The 24439-nt window shown below is 45.2% G+C and overlaps 1 protein-coding gene and 1 long non-coding RNA gene across 2 annotated transcripts; one reads left to right on the forward strand and one right to left on the reverse strand.

Moving 5' to 3' along the window:
• Nucleotides 1-900: 900 nt before the first annotated feature.
• On the forward strand, nt 901-7453 carry LOC133884294 (uncharacterized). Its single transcript, XM_062323651.1, has 8 exons — nt 901-1464; nt 1553-2218; nt 2843-5133; nt 5212-5481; nt 5563-5643; nt 6659-6770; nt 6861-6927; nt 7027-7453. The coding sequence occupies exons 1-8, from the start codon at nt 1395-1397 to the stop codon at nt 7124-7126; spliced, it is 3657 nt and encodes a 1218-aa protein (XP_062179635.1). The 5' UTR covers nt 901-1394; the 3' UTR covers nt 7127-7453.
• LOC133884295 (uncharacterized) lies at nt 4188-9882 on the reverse strand. The gene is made up of 2 exons (XR_009903053.1): nt 9534-9882; nt 4188-4768 (listed from the first exon to the last, which is right to left on the reverse strand). It is a non-coding gene; the product is annotated as an uncharacterized LOC133884295 (long non-coding RNA).
• Nucleotides 9883-24439: the final 14557 nt, after the last annotated feature.

Raw genomic sequence — 24439 nt, forward strand, 5'->3', positions numbered from 1 at the left:
TCTTCAAAGTCTATCTTGTATAGAGATTCACACGAATCACGTGACATGAGACTGTTATAGATCCTTCATCCACGTGAGTGACAGTACTACATAAAATACATCTCACCCCAATAACCTATGATATTTTCCTCTCAAGTAGATGGGAGATTTGACCAGCCAAATAGGAACATTCACTTGCCATTCCAAAATGGCAAATATGTTAGAATTTTTTTGTTTTTATATCTCGAAAATCAACTAATTGTAAAAATAGGTATTTGTTTGAAAAAAATTATAAAAACAAGAGGAAAAAAATAAAATTGTCACCCTTACAACGGGTGATACATAAAAATAAAAATAAAAATACAACATTCCAATACTCTTAAAATTCAAAATATTATTGAAATAGTCATGTACAATTCTAAAAAGAAAATATGGTGTAGAAGATCCTATAATCTAATTTAAAAAAACTTCAACTCCAAATATGATCTGTATAATAAGAAAACAAAGATAAATTTTATTATACACAGTCTGAAATTTTTTTAAGCTATATTATAGTATCCTATGCACTACCAAAAAATTTTAGAATTTTTTATGATAATTTTAATTGTGTTTTGAATTTTGAGAGCAAGAGAACAATGCATTTTTTTATTTTAAACCTATCGCCTTTTCGGCGCCTATTTTTGCAAGTTTTTCAAACAGACGCTACTTTTATATTTTTTATTTTCGAAATATAAAAAAAAACAAATATGTTGTTGAGTGATCGAAATTCTAATCAGAAAAGGAACACGACCACGGAAACCTGGCGGGTGACGGCCCGATTTTGCTACCAAGACGGGTCCACGCATACCCATCCGGACCCGCCGGTTTTTTTTTTTTTTTTTTTTCTGGGAAACCACGGACCGACGAACGGCAACGGCAAAAGTTGAGGGGACTCGCTCGAGGGTTTGGGTTTCCGTTCCTATCCCCCGCGCGCGCTCCCTCTCCCCTCTTTTCCCGCCGCCACGATCTGTTGCGCGGGCCCGCATCGTCGGCGACCTCGCCGCCGGCGAACTCGCACACGACAAATCAGGCCTCCTCCCACCGGGGGGACCCCTTCTGTCGAGTGGCGTCGCCCTCCCTCCTCGTCCTCCTCTTCCCCGCCCCCCACTGCTTCTGGTGTTCGTTTTGTTCCAGGGGGTCGTTTCTTTGGCGTGACACCCATAAATCAAATCCGAGTCTTTCTTCCTCTCCGTTCAGTTCTTTGTGGATTTGTGCGTCATGTGTTGCCCTACTAATCCAATCCAATCAATCCGTCCATCCTTACTTCGATTCGGTTCTTCTCCGGCGCAAAGGATCAATCTTGTGCCGGTGCGGTTTACTTTCCAAACATTTGGGGGTTTAAATTAAAACCCCACCCCGCGTTAAACACTGCGGTGATGGCCGGCGGTGCCGGCAACGGCGGCGGCGGGGAGAACCAGGCGCTGGACAGCGGGACGCCTACGTTAGGTGAGTGCGGCTTGTTTCTTGGATTTGTTGTTTTGAGCGGTTTGTCTAAAGGCGCTGACTTTGGTTTGCGAATGTTCATTGCGGTTAGGGTCTCCGGTGAGCGACAGTGACGCAATGCAGAGCGAGGGCGATGACGGCGCGTTTTACGGCGAGACACAGCCGCTGGACGAGGCTGAGACCCAGTTAGTAGATGGGGTGGAGGAGGAAAATGAGGAACAGGGTGTGGCTGGCGATTGGGTGGAGACGCAGTTGGTGGAGAGTGGCGAGGAGGATGGAGGTGATGATGGTGAGCAAGTGAAGACACAGTTGGAGGTGGAACGTGGGGAAGATGATGATGCTGGTGGCACGGAAGAAAATGCTGGTGATTGGACTACAACCCAATTGATTGAAGAATGTGTGGTGGAGGGAGCGAACGGCAGTGTTGACAACATGTTGGAGACCCAATTGGTTGAGGAATCTGATGATGAGGAGGGGAGAGTAAACGGAGGTGATGAAGTGGGAGGTGATGAAGTGGATGTCGGCGAGTGGGGCAAGACCCAGTTGGTTGAAGACTCTGATGAAGAGATAGGCTGCGATGAGTTGAGCGAGGACACTCTAGTGCTAAGTGACAATGAGGGTCTGTCAGATGATGAGAGGGATGTGAGGTCGGAAATGGAGGGCAGTATTGAGGGTGTGAATGGCGGGGTTGAGAAGCATGGTGATAACAAGAGTTTGGTAGATTCTGATGCTTCAACAGATGAAGAGGGTGACAGAGGTTAGTTAGCAATTACTGAGTATGCTACTATTCCTATCTTTAGTCACATATCATAACGATGTTTCTGTTTTAACTGTAAAAATTCATCAGATATCATTCTAGAAAGTTTACAATGTGGTGCCTTACAGCAAGCACTCTATAGTTTTTAGTGGTTTACCGTTGAGAGATGTGTTCTAGAGACCACTTGTTCTGTTTGATATTATAAAATCTCAGCACTTTTCTATCATAGTTTTGCCAGATAACAGAAATATATTTGGTTGCACATTGGACAGTTACAAAATGTAGTTAGATGTACTTCTGTTGAGTTTCATTACATTTTTTCTGCGTCGTTTGGTTTTCCCTGAAAAAAGAAGTGATTTAGCTTTACATCTTCATTGTGGTAGCCAATTGCAGTATTTACCTCTTACCTATGCATTTTTTTACTCTGTATCAGGGAAATAATATTGTCAAATGGTAAAAATGTTATGTATCTTCAATTATCACATCATGAAAAATTGCAAATTCCTTCCTCTATTTGTACAACCCTTACTAAAAAAAATGCTACACAACCCTTAGTTTCTCAGACTTAATCTGGCATACATTGAAACCTAATTTATGTTTCATGTCAACATGTATAACATCTAGGACACCTTCAGATGAAATTGACTTCTGTTCGTGTGGCATCAGTACGAACATGTGGACTTGCTGAAACACGTAATGAAAGTACTGTGAACAGTGTGCATCAAGGGAAGCAGAAGGCCTCGACCAATGGAAAACATCTCCTGCCGAAAATTGCAGCCAACTCTGCTTCCTGTAGCACCTCCTTTAGTGGCTTCCCACATTGCGGGATTGAGAATGACTCCCATCGTTATGTGCAGAACCATGATAAAGATGGAATTAAAAGCAGAGATAGGTGCTCAACAGCAAAAAAGCTTTTTGCTGATACGGCAGGTGATGAGGGTGAAAGAAACAGCAGAGCTTTTGCTGGATTAAGCTATATTGGATCACAGGAGCCTGGTGATCTGTCACAAGCAAATGCTTTTGAAGTTGTGGATAGGTTGATCTCAGTCAATGGTGGATTATCATCTCAAGAGACAACACCAAATAAATTGGAAACAGCAAAGCCACCCGTTTCAAGTAAGAGAGGGACTTTACTATTGGCTGAGAAGGTTGAACGAAGTAGAAGTTCCACTGGGAAGGCAGAAATATTTGAATGGGTGGATAGCCGTGAAGATGATGGAGGAGGTGAGTTTTTCAGTAAAAACAAAGATATCCTGTTGCAGAAATCAGCTGGTAGAGGAAAACCAAATAGTCATTCTCTCAGGGCAAAGAAGTGTTCCACGAAAATTGCACAGGGAGTAAATAAAATAGGGGAATCCAAGAACAAAATAAATTCCAAACTATGTAGGAGGTTTGAAACTCTTCCTTTGTCAGATTCAAGACTACTCAAAAGTGATGTAAAGAGTAAGCGGGCTTCTGGAAACAGGACTAAGAAAAACCTTTTGAAGGACTTAGATGATCTATCAAATACCAAATCTTTGGAAGGACAACAGGAAAAGGCTGATGTAGCTTTGCCTGATGTTGGTCCAGATACTCAAATGGCTGTTGAAGCTATGGAGGCACTGGCGCAATGTTCACCTGCTAAAACTTTGTCAGATAAAGGTCAACCTCTGTTGGATAAAGATATGAGAGATGAGGAGTCTAAAATAGTTAAAACTCATTCAAAGAGTGGTCCTCCTCAAAAGAGAACTAGCAGCATCCAGGAAGGTGTCACAACACGTTCTAAAAGAAGAAAAGTAACTGAGTTGAACACCAAGCCTAATAAAGAAAGACATGGAGGATTGAAGATGCAAGAAAATTCAGAACTTACAGGGAAAAGAAAACGTAAGCAGACAAAGTCTGTACCAGAGAAGAGCAAAGTTTCAGAGATGTCTCTTGATGAAATTAAGTACCATGGTACACCTGTTGCTCACCGCACTAGACATTGTGGTAAGAATAACCTTTGTGAATATACTGAGTTATGTTCTAATAAGCACATGAGAAGAGGCAAGAAATTAACAGGTGACAGCTCCACTATTGGAGAAGTGCAAAATAATCATATTACAAATGGCCCTGAGAAACTGATGATTAGTGAGAGAACAACCAAATCTAGTTTGAGTTATTTTGAAAAAGAAAGCACAGAGCATACCTTTGCAAATAATGTTCAGGATCTTCAGCAATCCATAGATGGAAGCTTACAACATACCAGTGTAAATACTGTTCAGAACCTCGAACCACGCAGAGGTGAACCAACAAATGATGTTGCATGCAGAGATCCCCCATCACACCCTAAACAGAGAAGAACACCCACAACAATGATACAGTCAAAGGCTACAGCAGTTATCTTAACTGCCACAAATCATGAAATACCACCAGAAGGGCCAATATCACCCAAGAAAAGGCGGATTTTCATCAGGAGCGTTTCTGATCTGCTAAAGTATGCAAAGAGGGAACCTTCCAATGGAAGATCAACTTCTATGCTGTCCAGTATTATAGGAAAGTCATTGGCTGCTTCTTCTATACTCAATTCTCCTGCAAGAGTTGACAACAAAAGTCCTGATATCAGTAGCTCTGGACAGCGGCTGAAGGAATCCTACCATGTTGAGGATACAAGCAAATCACCAAAAAGCAACGCTCAAATTCAGAATAGTTCCCTGAAAACACCTTCAAAAGTGGTTAATGAATTGTCACCTACTTTCAGTCCTGTGAATCCATCAAATGCCTCAAACAGAAGCTTGTCAAAACCTTCAGTTGCCAGAGAACTACTGAAATTAGATCCTGAAAAAGCGCTATCAAATCAACAACGAAAAGATTCTAGAAGAAGGAAAGATATGGCCAGTTTCAGTATTTTATTCAGCCACCATTTGGATGAGAATGTGATCAAGCGTCAGAGGAAGGTAACTATATTTCTATTCTGTACATTCTAATCAGTAATCATTTCGAACGAGGTATATTTATGATAAACTGTGTTGCAGATCTTGGTACGCTTGGGAGTTTGTGAAGCATTTTCTATGTCAGATGCAACACACTTTGTCGCAGATAATTTTTTCCGCACAAGGAATATGCTCGAATCAATAACTCTTGGCAAGCCAGTAGTTACATCAATGTGGCTCGAAAATTGTGGACAAGCAGGCTGTTTTATTGATGAGAGGAAGTACATTCTGAGGGATGCCAAAAAGGAAAAGGAGTTAGGTTTCAGCATGCCTATATCACTAGCCTCAGCTTGCAAGCATCCTCTTCTGCTGGTACAGTGAATTGTGCAATTCTGTTTCGTTTCTGTCTGCCCTAGATCAACTTTTAATGCTTTACTAGAAAAACACTTTCAGGGAAAAAGAGTCTTTGTGACATTGAATGTGAAGCCAAGTCGAGAAGTGGTGACTAGCTTGGTTAAAGCATCATCTGGGCAGGTGATTACTATATTTTTCTTTTCCAAATACTTTAAGCTGTTGTTTGTTTTTAAATTACATGTTAACAATGACTGGATGAGTTATAAGGTTGGATATATATATCCACAGCAACAATGGCACTAGAAAATATTGCTGTGAATGAGTTATAAGCTGCCATTCATGAAAGAGGGAAAAGAGATTGGAGTTTACATTTTACAACATGTAAGCCCGCAAGGTTACAAACCTGACAAGGCTACAAAACAACTATGGACCAAATAAAACCAAAGCTACAGGGCAAGAATGTTTGATAGCACTGTTAGAAATAACTTTTATTAAGTAGGCATTCTGGTCTTACAAACTTATTTGCATTTTGCATCATGCTTCCTGGTTTACCTTTGTATCTAGTTTCTGATGACTGCACAACCTGGTACTTAAAAATAAAGTTTTTGTGCCTCAATGTACTTAACCCGTTGCGAAGGATCCCTTATATGTGGATAAACCAATGCAGTAAGATCCTTGGTAATAAATCTACAAGTGTTGAGTAGGCAATTGTTGTTACACCTTACACTTTCGTCATTTGTACAATGAAACTGGATTGTTGGTTTTGTAACACATATCAAACTGATGGGTCCAAAGCTTGAATTTTATGTTCACATCAAATGTGTGGAATGCCTACATTTTGTTTCTTCGAATTACAGCTTATGTTTCTAAGGTTATAACATTCAACAGCAACCTTTGTTGGTTACTTTTCTTTCCTTTTGTTTTATCTTGTTTTATGTTTTCAGCGTTGTAATGTTTAACTGTCATTCTCAATGATACAATAAGTGCACAATATGGGAAGGGTTATCTAATCCAAGTTCGTTCTTGTAATGAAACAAAATGTATGTAATCATCCATCCATGTCTTTGAAGTCTGAAGTTTGTTGGGATGTGGGAGACTTGTACGTTGTTTTCACATGTGATTCATCAAATGGGATTTCATCTCAATGATTAATGTCCGTGCTGCATGCCTATTTTTTTCTTTATGTTTTGTACAGCCACTAGAGAGGGTAGGAAGATCCATAATGAGGGAAAAGGAAGTACCTGATGACCTACTGGTTATCTCATGTGAAGAAGACTACCAAACTTGCGCACCGCTGCTTGAGAGAGGTGAGAATTACTTACATCATACATGGTACTTCGCATGCTACTTTCATCTAAGAATCTGGCAGCCAGCTAATGTGAATGAGGACCCAATAGGTGCCAGCGCTTTCAGCTCAGAGCTTGTACTAAATGGTATAATCATTCAGAAGCTGGAGTATCAGAGGTGCGCAAAAATTGTTTCAGACCATTGAAGCATGCATTCTTCTCCATTACTTTTCCTCCGTAGATCAATCAATATTCTTCCTCACTGATGTTTATGCAGGCACCATCTTTTCGCGGACCGTGTCAAACAGACCCGCTCGACGAGGTGGTTGAAAAACACAGTCCTTGACCGATTTGTACCTGTACCCAAGTGTCCATAGCTAGGGAAGAGGGGTAGTAGTGCATATGTTTATTTGTAGCTAAATTATGCTCCAGCTTTCCCAGACTCTCCAGCTCAAGACCAGTGTTAGTGCATGTCAGGCTAAACTATATGCTTATTCTTCCCCTAGCCTCTACAGCTCAAGAGCAGTGTAAATTATGTGCCACGAACGTGTGTGCCTTGCGCCAATCGTGTAATACAGGCCTGGTGTTTGGTTTTGCTCATCTGTAAATTTGTAATCTGTAGGTGTTCACATATGTTATAGCCTTTTTTGGCCCCCTTCTGAACAAGTGTTCGGTTATAACTGAACTTGAGTGGTGATCAATAATGGATGTGGTGATGCTGCTATGGAACTGTCTTGCAAGGGGGGATGTTTGAAGAACTATATTCACTGTACTGGAAATGGCAGAGAGTCCATGCCAGTGACAAGTCTGGTGGCGACTACCAGCGGCGGGTCCGGTGGATGGTGGCGGTAGCACTGTGGCGCAAACCGTCGATGGCTTCCCAGCGGTGCAATATCTCCAGTGTCCTCATGGGGTCGAAGCTTGGTGGCGGTGCTTGGCTCATCGAACGTTTCTTCTATCTGGTTCTGCAATGTTCAGGCCTGGCTCTGACTCTGGTCTCTGGATCATGCAGTGATTTAGTCCTAGGAGTAGGAGTAGGGATTTCCATTAGCCATCTATCACTACAGCAAACTGGTCTTTCTTTCATCCCTTCGGATGAGCTTAAAAGCTCACGTGAAATACCCAGCGGTGGATCCACTTGTGTCCACATGGTGCATAGGAATCGGTTAAATTTTCGTTTTTTCAGTGACTCATCGTATATCAGCACATGTGACACGCACTAGCCAAGCAAGTGGGACATCTGAACTCTAACAACCTAGTCTAAGATACTCGGTCATTTTTGTTCTAGATCTGTCATTGAAAATGCTGTTATATAACACTTCAAATGTTTAAGCGCAAAACTCTAAATTTAAGTTACATCAACTTTTAACTCCATGATTACCCTTTTAATTTCTCAAACTTCACCTTGAGCGCCCTCCGGCGCCTTCCATCTTGCGCTTCTTTAGGAGCGCGACCTTCTCAACCATGGACACGAAGCAGGGATCCTCAGCTGCAGCCAGGCATGCATTGCGACACAGGGGTGGGGGTTGGCCGACGGAGCAGCATCATTCCCGACGAACACAGCCATGGCATCAACCGGAGCATCCACACCTTGAGCCTCCATCTCTTCCGGCGCAGGGTCAACAGTCGGGGGAATGACAGCTGGAGCAACGACAGGCACGAGAACGGGAGTAGCGCCGCCGAGGTACAGAGCTCCTGCCCGAGCAAGTGGAAGACGGGCACCGGGTAAAGGGCCTGGGGCGCGACACAGGATCTGTGTGGAGAGCAATGGAGCCGCCAGCTCCCCAATAGTGGTGATCTCATGGAGGATGCCAATGGAGGCCGAGTGAAGGTTCACCACAAAAACACCGCGAGAGCCGTGTGGCCTGCTGGGCTACATATGGATACGGTATAAACTACCATCGCCATTGTTGTCACGCACCATGATGTCGTACCACCCCCGGTAACATCCGAACCACACAAAGACGAAGCACGGAGATCTAGGAGAAGGTGGGGCAACAACAACTAAGAGGATCCAGAGAGTTGCCTGCCCGACATCATTAGGCGGCCGACCATCACGAAGTGAGATGAGGAGGAAGGGACGACATCATTGGGGCAGATGTTAGAAAATAACGGCCCTGGTCAGAGAGTCAGAGGAAAGCGAGGTCGGTTCTTGGCGCGGAGCTAGCAGGATGGTATGACTCGCGTTCAACTGTAGCGCTATGGAGCCTTTGGTCCGGAGCAAGGAAAGGAGGGACGGGGTACGCTCGATGCAGGGGGTTAGAACCCAAAACAACGGACGAGAGGGGCCCGTCACAGACAGGTAAAGAGCACGACCATAAGGGCCAGGTCTAACGGGGCAGACGATTTAGAATCCGCAATAAATGGAACAGGATTGCCAAGCTCAGTTTCATTGATCTCCAACTCCTTTTGCAAGGAGACACCGGGCTTACTTTTAGCTTTTGAGGAGAGGATGGAAACAGAGGTGTGAAGGGAAGGAGATGGGAGGACGCAGGCCCATGACAGAAGAGGGAAGGGGAGAGGGGAAATGCCGCGAATTCGATCAAATTTTGAACGAAAAAAGATCGCCTTGACTTGGTTGGGCTGAAAACGGAACAGGACAACGTCGTGGAGCAGGCCGGAGAGGGGGATGATGAACGCCGCCACCTTAGGGGAAGAGACATGAGAGCGAAAGACTCTAGCCTGAATCTCTAGGATTCTTAGGTGATCGACACCCAAACCCAACCAGAAGTAAAGGGCATCCAGGATAAACACAGAAGGAGGGGAAGCAGAGGGTGAGGTTACCGAAATCCAAAGAGTAGTTCTGCGAAGCACGGGCGAGGCAGTTGGTGAGAGGTCGGTGCAGACCGGTGCGTAGAAGTTCTCAAGGACCATGGTAGAGCTCCTCAGGGCGCTTTCGCTTTCTCCCGGCCATGGACAGTAAGGAACACAACTGTTGGATTGGCCCGTTGAAGAAGGAACCTGGCTATAGAGAACGATTTTGCGTTGGCGATGCATTGAGTGGCGCCATGGTAGAGCGGACCGGCCGATCACAACACTGTAGTGGGGTTGGAAGGTGGGTAAAGGGGATAAGGGGGTGGTGAAGACTTGCTGGCCGACCAACGCTAGAGCGGCACCGTCGAAGGTCGATCTCTCTCCTTAAGCCTCTAGCTCTCCCAGTCACCACACACACCTCTCTACCATCATATCAGCACTTCTTTGCAGAGTATATCTGTAAAAAAATCTATGGAAGAACGTTGTCATTACACCGATCAGAATGGGATGTCATGTCAACATGGCATGCAGCCAGGGTTCACAAATTCGTTCGGCCACCGAAATGCGGCAGCCGGTGAATTCTCTTAAATTCACAAATATCGGTACGAATTCGGTAGAAACCGGATGAATTTTATCGAATTTTTGATTTTTTTTAATTTTGGATTTAAATTGGACCAAAATACGGTGCGAATCAAATTCATCGAAAACTGTGAATTTCGAGCGGTTTTCAACAAATTAAAATTTGTGAACCCTGCATGCAGCCAGAGCTCCGGGTTTGTAACCGCGTGCACCGAGTCTTGCGCACACCCTATAATTTGCTACTGTAGGGATCGGTGACGTCCTAAAAAGGATGAATTAGGACACTTAGAACTATTTCGACTTCAAAAATAACACAAGATAAATCTATATCAAATTCTATCTAAATATGCTCTAGGTTTATCTAGTGTGTCCACTCTACCGATCAAAACGCTTGCAACCTATCTAAGAAGGTGAATTCCAAGTAAGTAAATGCGGAAGCATAAAATAAGGTAGAGAGAGTAAACTCGGCACAAGAATTTTTTCTCATGATATCGATGGCATAAATGTCACCCCTAGTCTACGTTGGAGCTCCACAAAGGATATGCTCCTAGTCGACACCCGGTCACGGTCTTTAAGCCACCAAGTCACAAAGATAAGGCCTCCACTCGGATGAGCCACCAAACCACCAAGGCAAGATCTCACAACTAGCTTCTCTTTTGGTTCATCGTCGTCGTGATCATTTCGGAGCTTGAGCCACAAGGCAAGGGTCTCCGCGTCCCTGCACAATCGTCTTGCTGTCGCTCCACACCAAGTCGAAGGGTCAACAAGCTTGCCAACGAGTCACCAAGACTCCAAGGTGCCGACGTACCAAGAGGTAAACTTTTGGATCACTACTTGATCCACTTTCTAGGCAGCAATCACCTAGAAACTCACTCTCTAAGCCTATAAGCACTAACCACTCACTAATATTGTGCTTAATCGCCTCGGATGATCACTTTAAGAACTTTAGTGGCTTGGATGTCTTCTCAGGTGTACATAAACTTCTCAGGACTCCAGCACACTCAAATAACTGAGTGTGGGCAAACCCGCCAACTAGCCGTTAACCCAATGGCTCTGAAAAGTTGTTAATACCGGATGATCCGGTGAGTACTTCCTCAGAAACTAGCCGTTGGAACCCCACTCAAGCCTCTGTGAACACCGGATTGATCACCGGACTTTCCGGTGAGTATACCTTAGCCATCCGAGCCAACATATTCTCTGTGTAAATTGCTCTGATGTATTCCTCGGTGCTCATCACTTCATCACCAGACCATCCGGTGTGGTCATTGCATTATCCCCTTTGTCAACAATGCTCCGGTGCATTCCTCCGGTGTGTTCAAATCAATCACCGGACTATCTGGTGGGGTCTTCTGCTTCTTTTTTTATCTTTGCACTGTTTATTGTTTGGTGTTGCCTTGCCTCATCACCGGACTATCCGGTGAGGCTTTCATGCCTCTGTCCCCCTTTGACAGAGATGCTCCGGTGAGTGCAAATATCTAAAGCACCGGACTATCCGGTGTAGTCATTTCTCTTGAGACTTTTTTTTAATTCAACCAAACTTTATCCCGACTTTGGTGGCTTCTTCATGTATTGCATCCATGAGACCTATTAACATATATTCTTGACAAATATGTTAGTCCCAATGACTATATTATCATTAATCACCAAAATAATAATCATGGTCTAATAGGACCATTTTCGCTACAGCTACTCCCTCCTTCCCAATTTACAGGGCGCATAAACCTTGTCTCTGAGACCAAGGCACTTGAGTTAAAACGCCGAAGCTCTCGAGTCCATCACTGCATGTTCCCCGCACCCTCACGACAGTTATGCTTCACGCGCTGCAGCGTCGCGCTCACGCTCCCGCGTTCACTTGCGCTCCCATGTACCTACTTCCATTTCAGCACCCGCGCTCCCACGTTCCTGCAGCCGGAGGGTGCGGTACGGGTGCAAATTCAGCACGTAGGTGTGCGACTCGCGCGCGCGCAACGTGGTTGCATCTAGGAAGTCCAGGATGGGGATGAGCCCATAGGCCATATGTGCAGGAGCAGGCTTGTTCATATCTTCTGGCGCTCGGTTAAAAGATGAAAATTTTCACGATATCATGATCCATCCGGTTAGAAATCATCACTCAAGATGAGAGTGGCTGCGTGCCCGTGCACCCATGCGCCCAGAATTTGCAAGGCAATTTGCGCCAAAATCATGGCCATGTCTTCCTATACATAGCTCTGCCATATCTTCTCCATGAGCATCTTCACTTATTTTCTCTCCTCTTCTTTTCTCATCCATTAGAATGTGGATTGCCCATAGGGCCGTCCTGGCCACTGTCGAACGAGTCGTCCATGGCGACGCCCAGGTGAACAGGGGAGGAAACAAGGCTCTGATAGCGTGAAAACAAGAAAACAAGTAAGTTAATACAAATGGTTAGCATGCAAACGAGCAAACGAGGAAACAAGTAGTCCATTCCTATGGTTAGTAGACAACCATGCAGCAGCAACATTGATTACAAGCGCTTTGATTAACGAAAAACGGTTGCATTATGTGCCTAAAGCTTGATACGCCCTCTGATTTGGGAAGATATTGAAAAATTTATGCACCTTGTAAATTGGGAAAGAGGGAGTACTATTGAAAGGACAATGATGTCGCCCAGAGGGGGTGAATAGTTATTTTTACAAAAAATCGTCCTCTTTTGTCGTTGGCCTAAACTTGCAGCAGAATATAAATTAACAGATTTTTCACAAGTGAAAAACTTAAATATGCTAGGCTCAACTAGTGCACAATTACCCTAAATAAGTGTGGAAGTTACAATCCTAAGGTGACAAAAATTATTCAATTCTAGCAAAAGATATGCAAGAAAACATTAATTAAAAAATCCTGAAAACACTGTTCACCGGAGTATCCGGGTTGATCTGGGTACTCCGGGTTGTACAGTTCCGGAATCTCCGGATAAATCCGAATTCTTCGGGTTCTGTATAGAACTGAGCTCGAAATTGGATTTAAAGTACGCTAAAAGAGTTCTAGCTCAAACCAAGTGATGCCGTGTGTTCCAAGTGATGATTTCGAGTAGATCTACGGAGAACCTACAATTAAATACACATGAACAAGTAGATTGAGCAAAATGCACAAATATTAAGCAAGAACTCAAATGAAAGAGAACAAGAGAGGAGACACAAGATTTATTTCCCGAAGTTCAGATTCACCACCGTGAATTCTACGTCTCCGTTGAGAAAGCTCCAATGAGTTGGTTCTCTTTCAACCCCTTTCCTCTCCAAGTTCGGTCACATTTGAGCTTGACTTCCACTCTTGATTTCTTCCCTTACGGAGGTGAAATCGAACCCTTCACAAACTTTCCCACGGCTCACCACAAGCACGGGAGCTCGCCAGGCAACACCTAGCCAGTTAGGAGGCTTCACCTTCAAGAGTAACAAATGCTTCATGAACTTCTTGTTGATGAACTCGAGTGCTCAAGAATAGATTTTAGCTCACTTACATCCAATCTTCCAATCTCTCAACTCAACTCACTTTTCTTCTCAAATCACACACTAGATTGGAGTGGGAGGGAGTTCTTTTGGCTCTAGAGGATGTTTCTTTCATGCCCTTGCAGCAGCCCAAAAGTATGGGGGTGAGGGGGTATTTATAGTTTTCCTTCAAAAACTAGCCGTTACTGTACACCGGAGACTCCGGGTGGCACTTAAACGCCACACAGAAAACAGTCCTAGAGACTTGGCGGAGTCTCCGGCCTCTCCAGATACCGAAGTATCCGGTATACCCCGGAGACTCCGACACTTTAAAAATAAATCAAAACCGAGACTCTCTGGCGGAGTCTCACTCGAAGACTCCGGGCAAAAACACCAGGTACCAGAGTATCTGGTATATACCGGAGACTCCGGACTCAGAACAACTTAGACTATTTCCCAATGTCCGTGGGTGAATATGTCTCTCAAATTTTGGTTCTAAGAGGTCACTTTGAGCACTGAGACACGATAATTAGCTCTACATTGCATTCCTCTTAATAATGCGGCATACCTATACTCAAATTCGAAGATAAAACTTATTTGAACCACTTTGAGCATTTGAATAACTTTCAAGTACCGCTTCTTTCATTCAAACCTTGAGGGTTGCTAACTTTCGTATAATTTTTACTCCATCTCTTCTTGATTTTTTATATGATTGATGCGAATCACTCATAACTTTCCATGACCTTACACGGTCTATTGGCGCAAAGCCTTCACTCGCTCTTCACCGTTTTGCCATAGAAAACCACTTTGTATTCAACATCTTCAAGGAATTAACTTTATCAAATATAGAGTATATTCTTGTTCTTTACTCTTGGCATATATGATTTCAATTCAACTTATGCCTTCATATGGATCATAACCCCAACTCACTCTTAAGCACAAAACACGTGGGTTAGTCCATAAAACATAATTGACAATTTTTGCACCTTAAGTTACTTGATCTCTACACGTAACTTATTTGCCTTCATGCATATTGTCAATCTTCATATAGAACCTAACCCTACTTATTTTTAAGCACATAACACACGGGTTAGTCCATAAAACTCTATTGACAATATCATACCTTTAGTTACTTGATCTCCACAAGTAACTTAGTCTTCAAGTTTATTGCCAATCTTTTTGAGCTTTTCTTTCTCCTTATGAGAATCACTAAGAGCCCATTCATATTGATGCATTTTCAATCTCCCCATACACCTAGAGCTCATGCATATCTCTCAATGCATTACCTATGGAACAACCTACTAACAAACTCACCACCATTGTTAGTCCATAGGTATTATCATTAATTACCAAAACCGCACATAAAGGCTAAATGCACTTTCAACTATCTTTAGGCACAAAGCGCTGAAGAAAGCAAAAGGAGGAGAAAAAAAAGCGAAAGAATCGTGACGGACTGGCCCAGATCTGAAATTAACGGCCGTTATTTTACCTTTGGTAATCACGCCGGCTCATGTACGTGACTACGTGAATGCATGGTTCCTTCTGCTATGTATGGTTGTATGTACCAGGTTCATATACATGTATGTGCATGGGAATCTGCCAAATAGTTCGGGTCAAATCATGAAGAAAGCTCAAAAGCATTGTTTGATGAGCCTACGTAGTATTACGTAGTTGGTCAGGTAAAGGCTGACCAAGCCAATGATGCTTAGCTGGTCTTTTCGGATGATCAGCCACACTGGGATTGAGACATGGCTCGGACTTCGGGGGGGGGGGGGGTTTAACAGTGAGGAATCTTGGACAATGGGTGAAAGTCCGATCCAGCAAAGCTCTTTCGTTGAGTGCGCGATCATGACAAGGCTCAAGGAAAGCCCTGGCTAACTCCATGCTAGCAGCCGCGGTAAGAAGGGGAGGGGGGTAAGTGTTCTTCGGAATGACTGGGTGTAAAGGGAACGCAGGCGGTGAATTGGATTGAAAGTGAAAGTTGCCAAAAAGTGGTGGAATGATCTCGAAACCAATTCACTTAGAGTGAGTAGAGGAGAGTGGAATTTCATGTGTAGGGGTGAAATCTATAGATCTACGAAGGAATGCCAAAAGCGAAGGCAGTTCTCTGGGTCCCTACCGACATTGGGGTGTGAAAGCATGGGGAGCAAATAGGATTAGATACCCTAGTGGTCCATGCCGTAAACGATGAGTGTTTGCCCTTGGTCTACGCGGATCAAGGGCCCAGCTAACGCGTGAAACACTCCACCTGGGGAGTATGGTCACAAGACCGAAACTCAAAGGAATTGACGGGGCCTGCACAAGCAGTGGAGCATGTGGTTTAATTCGATACAACACGCAAAACCTTACCAGCCCTAGACATATGAACAACAAAACTTGTCCTTAACGAGATGTTACTGCCTTTCATATAGGTGCTACATGGCTGTCGTCAGCTCATGTCGTGAGATGTTTGGTCAAGTCCTATAACGAACTAAACCCTCATTTTGTGTTTATGAGACATGCGCCTAAGGAGAAATAGCCAAGGAGCCGAGTGACGTGCCAGCGCTACTACTTGATTGAGTGCCAACACGTAGTTGTGCTTTCAGCAAGAATTTCACCATTAGGAGCTGGTGCCTTTCGAAGCACTTTCACGTGTGAACCGAAGTCGTCTTGCCGAACTCACCCTAGCCGCATCAACTCCACTCTAGACGTAAACACATATGTTCATCAGTGTATCGACTCCATCCTTTTTCTCAACTATAAAATTAAGGGAAATTAGGAGGGAAGGAGGCACATGGTGGGCTACAAAATTAGCGATCCCTATTGAGCGGCTCAAGCTCGGCTCGTTGGAGCTCGTGAGCTTCGAAACAGGCTCAGGTTCGGCTCGTTTTTCAGTCGAGCCAATTTTAAATTGAGCCATTCGCGAGCCATTTGGGCCGAACTTGCCTGGGCTGGATGATTGCTTCTGGGCTCGATGATAGCTTCAGACGAGTTTTTTTATTTTTATATTTTTTTGAGTTAAAATTTAAATAAATAGATTCCCGGTGAAGATATTTGCAAAACTAGGCGCCTGCAGCCCCTAAGAGGGCTGCAACCCTCTGAGAGGGCGGTTACGGTTCCTAACCGCCTCCTGAGAGGGCGGTAGGCCTAACCGCCCCTTGAGAGGGCGGCTAGGGGCTAACTGGGGCTAACAGGCCTGTTAGCCCCTAGTTGCCCTCTCAGGGGGCGGTTAGGGGCATTTTTTCCTCTAAAAATATTTTTTCTATTTTATCCTCTAAAAATGTATTTTTTTTGTAATTAAAGAAATAAAAAAAAGAAGGGGTGTAAGGAAATTAAGAATTTAAATTTGGAGTAGGTTATGTAATAGCGGGAGAAAAAAATCAGTAATTAGTAGTTGCAGCATTTTACGTGGGTATGAGGTGCGAACGAGGACAAACATAGTATTAAACACAGGGTGAAAACATTACAATACGCTGTAACCGTGACGACACGATGAGGAAACAAAGGTGGCATGTACAGTTCGCACTAAGACCTACTTATTAGTGCGCCGATCCTAATCATAACATGCCTTAGGGAGGGAAAGTATGTCGGGTTACATTAGGTACTCTCTACTGCGTGCATCTAAGATAATTTCCCTTTCGAAGGGCATCGGGACCTGCCGCCTTAGCACGGCGGGCTCTCTCCCGCTTCCTTTCCCTCTCAGCCTCTCGAGCCTGAGCCACGGTACGGTCGTGCGCCGCCTTCCTCATGCACTCTTCTTCCTCCCGCTTAAGGCGAAGTTCCTCTTGCTGTTGCTCGTACTCCCAACGTGCGTATGCTTCCCTTCTCCACCTCATGTTCATGTCGACCCACAGCTTCTGTGAGTCATTTTGCTCATTGTCGAGCCACTGAATAATATCACAGAGCGGTGGAGAGGACTGAACAAATGGAACAAGATGAGCGGTTAGTAAAAGAGGGTGCGTAATCGGAAGAGATGAGGCGGATATCTGTTACTGTACCGGTTGATAACCAGTTGTTACATGGCGAGGCTTGTCATACTCGTAGTTGGCACACATGAAGAAGCGCAGCCTATAGGTGTATGAGATGTCCTGCGACTCGCGAAGCTTACAAAGGTCACCACAGAAGCACATTGGTGGTTCGAGACCTTCAGGTATGGTAGTCCCCCAATGTTTCTTTGGTGGGCTCGATGGAGCTGAGGAAGACATTGCACTTGAGAGATATGAGAAATGAACGATGCTTCACCGTAAGGAGGTTCGGCTATTTATAGTTGGGGGAGGCAGGAGCATTGGATTCGCTCTTGAAGAAAGGAGTGAGGGCATGGGCGTAGCTGGTGGGAGGAGCATCGGATTCCATCTTGAAGAATGGGAAAGTTGTGTCATTGCCCATGATCAGAGATTCCACGTTTATTGGTACCCGTGTTGTCATTTACTGATTGGAAAAAGCTGGGTAGTGTTGTCACATCTTGTTTAAAGCCTGCGGCAGGAGGCATGTGTTGTCAAGTCATGGTTAAAGTTTAGTGCTATGGTCACTTCTTCATTGAACGTGTCTGAATATGAAATGTATTTATGAAATGCTAAGTCGATCATACAAAGTAAACGTGTCTTAATACATAGGAGTACATCACGAAGTGAATATGCATATGTTAGTTACATAAAATGTAAAATGCTACTCATGCCTCCCTCGTTGCCGTCGCCCGTGCGCCCCATCGTGATCCCGATACCGCTGGTTAACCCTCACGTGACCCCTGGAGTAGGTGAGGGGGTCGGGTGGACCGACGTGTCTGGTAGGCCTAGTAGGGACCACCGGTGTCGAGGGTCGTCCTGCGTGGGCTGTGTCCGAAGAAGTGCACTGGAAACTTGGGACCGCTGAAGGATGTCGTAGTCAGGTGTGCCCCCGAAGAAGTCACGGACGATGTCGTATGCGGTGTCGGGGCTAGCCTCATCCTCCTGACTAGGGTAGGAGGACTGTGAAGGCTCGGCAGGCGTCCATGTGTACTGGCTGGAGGGGACTATGAACAAATAATCACGTTAGATACGAACAATATGGTATTGAAAGTAGTAGTAAAAATGTATAATTGTACCTACGTGGTACGACGGTGCAGCAGAAGAAGGCCACGCTGACGTGCCGTTGTACGTTGCGGGCGGGGTAGAGCGTGGGGCCGCCGAAGATGGACCGGCCTCGTTACCGAAGTAACCTGAGCACAATATTAACTTATTTTGCTGAAAGTATTAGAAACTAGGAATAAGGATTCCCGGAGTACCTGAGTGTGGACGCACAGGGCTCGATCTACGAGGCTGCGTCGAGACTTGTGCAGGCGGACCTAATGAATGTTTAATAATAATAAGTAAAGGATATTGTTCAACATTATTCAAAAGTATAATTCGTACCATGTTGCTCCGACCCTCCATGACGTGGTAGAAGAGGTCGTGTGGGTGCCGACACTGAAGAACGTCGGTGCACGTCTGACGGCCGAGACGACTCGGCATGTACACCACTCGACCTGGGAGGCGACCCTGCTACATCTGTGGTAGATCGGCATGAGGTGAGCTTCAAGGCGCGTGTCGTCTTGTCGAAAACTCATCTAATGAAGCTCGCAACATCCGACGCACTTAGGTGATTCCCTTGCCGGACGCGGTCCATGGCAGCAGCTGCATCCCTATTTACGTCATAAATGATATCTGTCTGCGGATACGAACAAAAGTGAACAATTAAAGTATACGATTATGTTCATTCAATATGGAGTACGGACTTCAAAAAGTTACTTACTGCTAAAGCGGCGTTCTCGTCCCAATGCACCGGGTATGTCTCCGTTGTTGACACGATGTGGGGCCGAACATCCTCAGGGGTGTAGGTGACACGGGTCCGCGTACGTGGTACATACCACCGTAGGTACTCCCTGAAGTTCCGCTCGCTGTGTGGATGAGCCTCCTCAACGACGTCTTGTAGCGCTTGGGTCCATGTTGCCACGTAAGAGGCCAAGCACTCCGCCCAGAGGTTGCCAGCTGGCTGGCCTTTCCGCGTGTACCTGCATTGAAACCACGGTAAATGTAAGTCACACTGAAACGAAGGTTGCTCAAACTATAATTTTGCAGATGTACCTGTGGACTTGCACGGGGACGGTATGGATGGGGACGAGCGGGAATGCCTGGTGACGGCCAAACTGCCGCATGACGCGGTGCGGTGCAGTGAGTACTCTTTGACGTAGATGTCGAAGACAAGGGGCGCCTTGGTGAGCCAGTACTCCTCATCGCAGGTGCACAAGGGTGACAAACCCAACCCTGCACGTGCCTGCATGGACGGAACGCTGTATGGCTCCCATACCATATCGTTAGGACGTAGCCTGTCAAACTGGGTACGAAAATGCTCGTACGCACTGCGAGGCTGCTCGTGCGCCCAGTGTGGCTGAGTGACAAACATCAATACAAATATTCAGAGACTAACACAATACAAAGGAAACTGTTAATGTAAAATACGTACCCGTTGACGACACCATATCGAGGCCATTGTAGGCGCGTCCTCGTCCGTCTCGCCGTACCATTCCTCTGGGTACGGGGAGCGATCCACCACCGGCCTGCCTATGGCGAAATGCTCGTACGACCATAGCTGAAGAAGAAGTGGACACCCGGCGAAAGTGGCTAGTGCCCCCTTCTTCTTGCATGCGTCGCAGAGCGCCCGATACGTCGCAGCAAGAACAGCGGATGCCCAGCTGAACTGCGGTACGTCCTTCGCATCAGCGTCTGCTATCGACCGAGCGTACGGCACAAGCGTCCTCGTAACCAGGTGGCCTTGGCCACTAGTGAACATCACCCACCCAAACAACCAAAGCAGGAAGGCCTCCAAATGTCTCGAGACCGCGTATGCGTTGGCGTGTGGGTGTATGTACGCCGGCTGCACATATGACTGGTGTCAGAAAGGATCATTACGACATACTTTGTTAGTATTCGATATGTTGTATGTTACCGTACCTGGAACTGTAGGATCCACTTCTTCGTTGGCCCTCGTGCATCGGATAAGAACTCAGGCACGTAGGGGGGTGCTTCCGCCTTTCGCTCCACCAGGCCAAATCGCTGATGCATGTCGTTCATTAAGTCAGCCTGCATATCGATGACCCCAACTGCAGCTCCCACGCAAGGAAGGCCTAAGAGGTAGGAGACGTCGTGCAGGGTCGGGGTCATCTCTCCGCACGGGAGGTGGAACGTATGTGTCTCCGGCCTCCAACGGTCGACCAGTGCTGCTATCAGCGACCGATCGAAGTAGAAACGACGGGCCGCAACCTCGGGGTTCTCCGTCGATCGGGCCTCGACCAACCGGCAAAGCGGTAGGAGTCCGGCCGCTGCCAACCTATAAGTGTTGCAGTATATCAATAATATGTACAGCAGTGATATGACAATTTCGTATCAAATTTTCTAAGTACATGTGGCTCCATCGCTCGTCTATCGTCAGCAGCTCTCCAGGGCCTCTTGGGCGAAACACTCCTAGCTCCGTCTGGTGCTCGGCGGATAAGAAGCTGCGATGCTTCTTGTCCACGGCAGGGTCCAAAAGCTCGGGGGTCGAAGGGTGAGCCATCTCTGCATTTGAAAGACATGTACATTGATACATTGATAAATAAATACAACAACAATATACTTTGAATGCAAATTAACTATATGCGAAATTAACAAATATTAAAATGGTACAAAACTAGCTCAACACATATGAAGCTCACCTAGACAACAGGTGCATCACCGCCTGCATTTTTGGGACAATATTTATAAGTGTGACCTACTTCATTGCACTGACTGCATCACTTAATCCTAGGGCCAGCCTCGGATTCATCCATATATCGTTGCAAATCCGACGAGTTTGTCTTCGGCCCGGTGCATTCTTCATCTTTCCCAAATCAGGCACATATATTTTTGCAGGTCCTGGGTTACTTGTAAAAGTGTCAACAATGCCGTAACATACAGCTCCTGGTTCCAGGTGTTCAGTATTTGATCTTTCATGAAATACTGTGACACATATTGCCTAGGAAGCATATGGTGCTCCGCGCACACAGCTATGATGTGTGTACAAGGTTTGTGGAGTAATTGTGGCTTCTGACAACTACATATGCATGTCCCACTCCTTAGCACACACTCTTGAACATGCCGCTCACGTCTACCCCCCCTCCGACCCTTATCCCGACACAGGACACTGAACCTATGCTCTGCAGTGCCCTCTTGATTTGCGCGATGCATGTGGGCCTTCATATTTGCCTTCTCCATATACTCACATAGCATCCGCCCGTAAAGCATACGATTGTCCTCCATTACAACCTTAGCAGCTGCATACCAATCAATGAAGTACTTGCAGGTCCCATGCAAAATGCCTTCTACAATTCCAACTAGTGGTAGGGACCTCATTCCTCGCATGACCCAGTTATAAACCTCTGCAAGGTTTGTAGTCATTACTCCATACCTGGCACCACCAGTGTCGTACAACAGAGCCCATTTTTCATTCGGCTCATTGCGTATCCACTGTGAGAAGCTCCTAATAAATGAGCCCGATCTCCTTACAATCTGCGGAGTATCGGTTGGGAGAGGACCGAGAGCTATTGGTTCGTCACCGTTAGGTGCAGCCTCCGCAGTTTATTTTAGAGTCAGTTCATCAAGTCTTGCCCATAATGCATTGAACTTACGTTGCTGGTTCTGACTGCATAACTTCTTAAAGAGCTTCATTAACTCTTTGTTTTTAAACTATCTGTAGAAGTTCGCACCCATATGGCGCATGCACCACCTGCTTTTGAGATCTGGCCACTATACTGGTACACCCCGTCGCACGCTACCATGTTGCATATCCAGCAAAGCCTGCAACAATCCTGCATGTCTATCATGAATGAGACACATATCTGGTCGGTCAAGAACAATTGCATGCTTAACCCGCTCTAGGAACCAATACCAGCTGTCCCCGTTCTCACTCTCCACGAACGCAAACCCTAGTGGCAGGACTTGGTTGTTATCGTCGACCCCTAATGCAGACAAAATCTGCCCTTTGTACTTCCCAGTCAGTAATGTTCCATCTAGGCATATGATGGGTCGGCAATATCTAAATGCTTTGATAGTTGCAGCGAATGCAAAGAAAGCACGCTGCAACACTCTTTTTCCGCTGTACTCCACATCAGTAGAGGGGTAATGCTTGATATCATAGTAGCTGCCTGGATTTCTTGCACAAATTATGGCTAATTAACGAGGTAGATTGTGATACGAATCTTCATATGTACAGAACCTCATCTCAATAGCCTTTTGTTTCGCCCTCCATACCTTCGCATAGTTTATTATGTACTAGAACCTTTGCTCAATAGCACGGATTATTGATCGTGACTCATACCTTAGGTTGTCCACAATCTCTCCGTACATAACATTTGCAATGAAAGCAGAAGACAGGTTCCGGTGGGCGAACTCTGTTTCCTCAATGTGACAATTATGTTCCTTAACTATTGAGCATTGCTAGTAGTCTGCCCATTTCCCTCTGAATGCGTGCACCCGCCAAGGGTACTGAGGCACCAAGCACTTCACATCATACTCTCTTTTACTTGATTTAACAACCTTGAATAGCCTACGAAGAGACAACGATCAGAATTTCACTGCATCAATAACTGCCTTTTTTAAAAGGTACATAGCACCCTGTGACACCTCATTCTCATGGTACTGCCACGGTGTCTGGTCAGCCTCGCTAACCACCAACTTCGAAAATTCTTGATCCCGCCACTTTGCAGGAACTAGAGCATTACCCTCCTCATCAGAAGAATCCCCATCGGCAAGGCCTTCCTCCAACTCTTCATCCTCCAAATTCATATATTCAATGATGCTAGGGATGTGCTCCCCTTCATCAGCTACACCCATCGGTTGCAGCTCTGGAACATCACCAACCTCCTCCCTGGACCCTACATTAGCCGCCTCTGACTCATCTTCCACTGCCTCACTTGGTCCTGCTACTGCTTCTGCAGAGTTCACCTCATTTTGATCTTTCAGGTACACCTCAGCTAACAAAACAAGCGACAGGCCACGTTCACAGCATATATCTACATACTACCTCTAAGTTGATGTGGCTTCGATGGGAACAAGCTCACTAAAGTATCCATGACTAGCACGGCTCAGGACAGCTTTCAACTTCAGCTCATATTGCTGCGGATCCAGTTGGAAAAATCGCATGAGCCATTTGCACACACCCACAATAGTCCTCTCATTAGCTTTACTAAGCCCCTTCATGACATGACGAAATCCAGACAGATCTACACCGTTGGGACCGTACCTAATTTCACCCTCACCATAATATATCTGAAAAATTAATTTATCTGCCATCCCTGGAAACACCCGCAAACATAACTCATGTTAAGACAACAAATTATATTTCTGATTATCGGATAAAATAATTTTTAAATGCTACTCTAGGTTCGCAAATTATCATCTACTGTTGCCTCCTACGTCCGCAGGTACAAATAATATATACTAAAAAGAATATACTACAAATAACATACTCAAAATAATATACTAAAAATAATATACTACAGATAACATACTGAAAATAATATACTAAAAATAATATTCTATATTGAACTGCTATCGTACCATTTTCTAACTAAATTTGATAATTTTCTAAACCCTAGGTCATAAATGTCTAAAATCTATGTCATATACTACTACTGCACTAATTAACAACAATAAAAAGGAAAAAAAGATTTACCCAAAATTTTCCTTCAAATTCGCGGCCCAAATGCAGCAGGACTTCACCGACCTCTCTTCCTCCCCTCTCTTCTCCTCTCTCTTTTCAACTTTTCCTTTTTTCGGATTTTTATGATTTTTTTTGCCAATTTTTGACCTTTTTATAGCAGCAGGGCGCGGCCAGGCGGTGCGGCGCGGCGACGGGGAGGAGCCCTTACTGCCCCCTGAAAGGGTGGTAAGGAGCTCTACCCGCCCCCTCAAG

This window comes from Phragmites australis, chromosome 11 (genome assembly GCF_958298935.1).
Source record: "Phragmites australis chromosome 11, lpPhrAust1.1, whole genome shotgun sequence".
NCBI lineage: Eukaryota > Viridiplantae > Streptophyta > Magnoliopsida > Poales > Poaceae > Phragmites > Phragmites australis.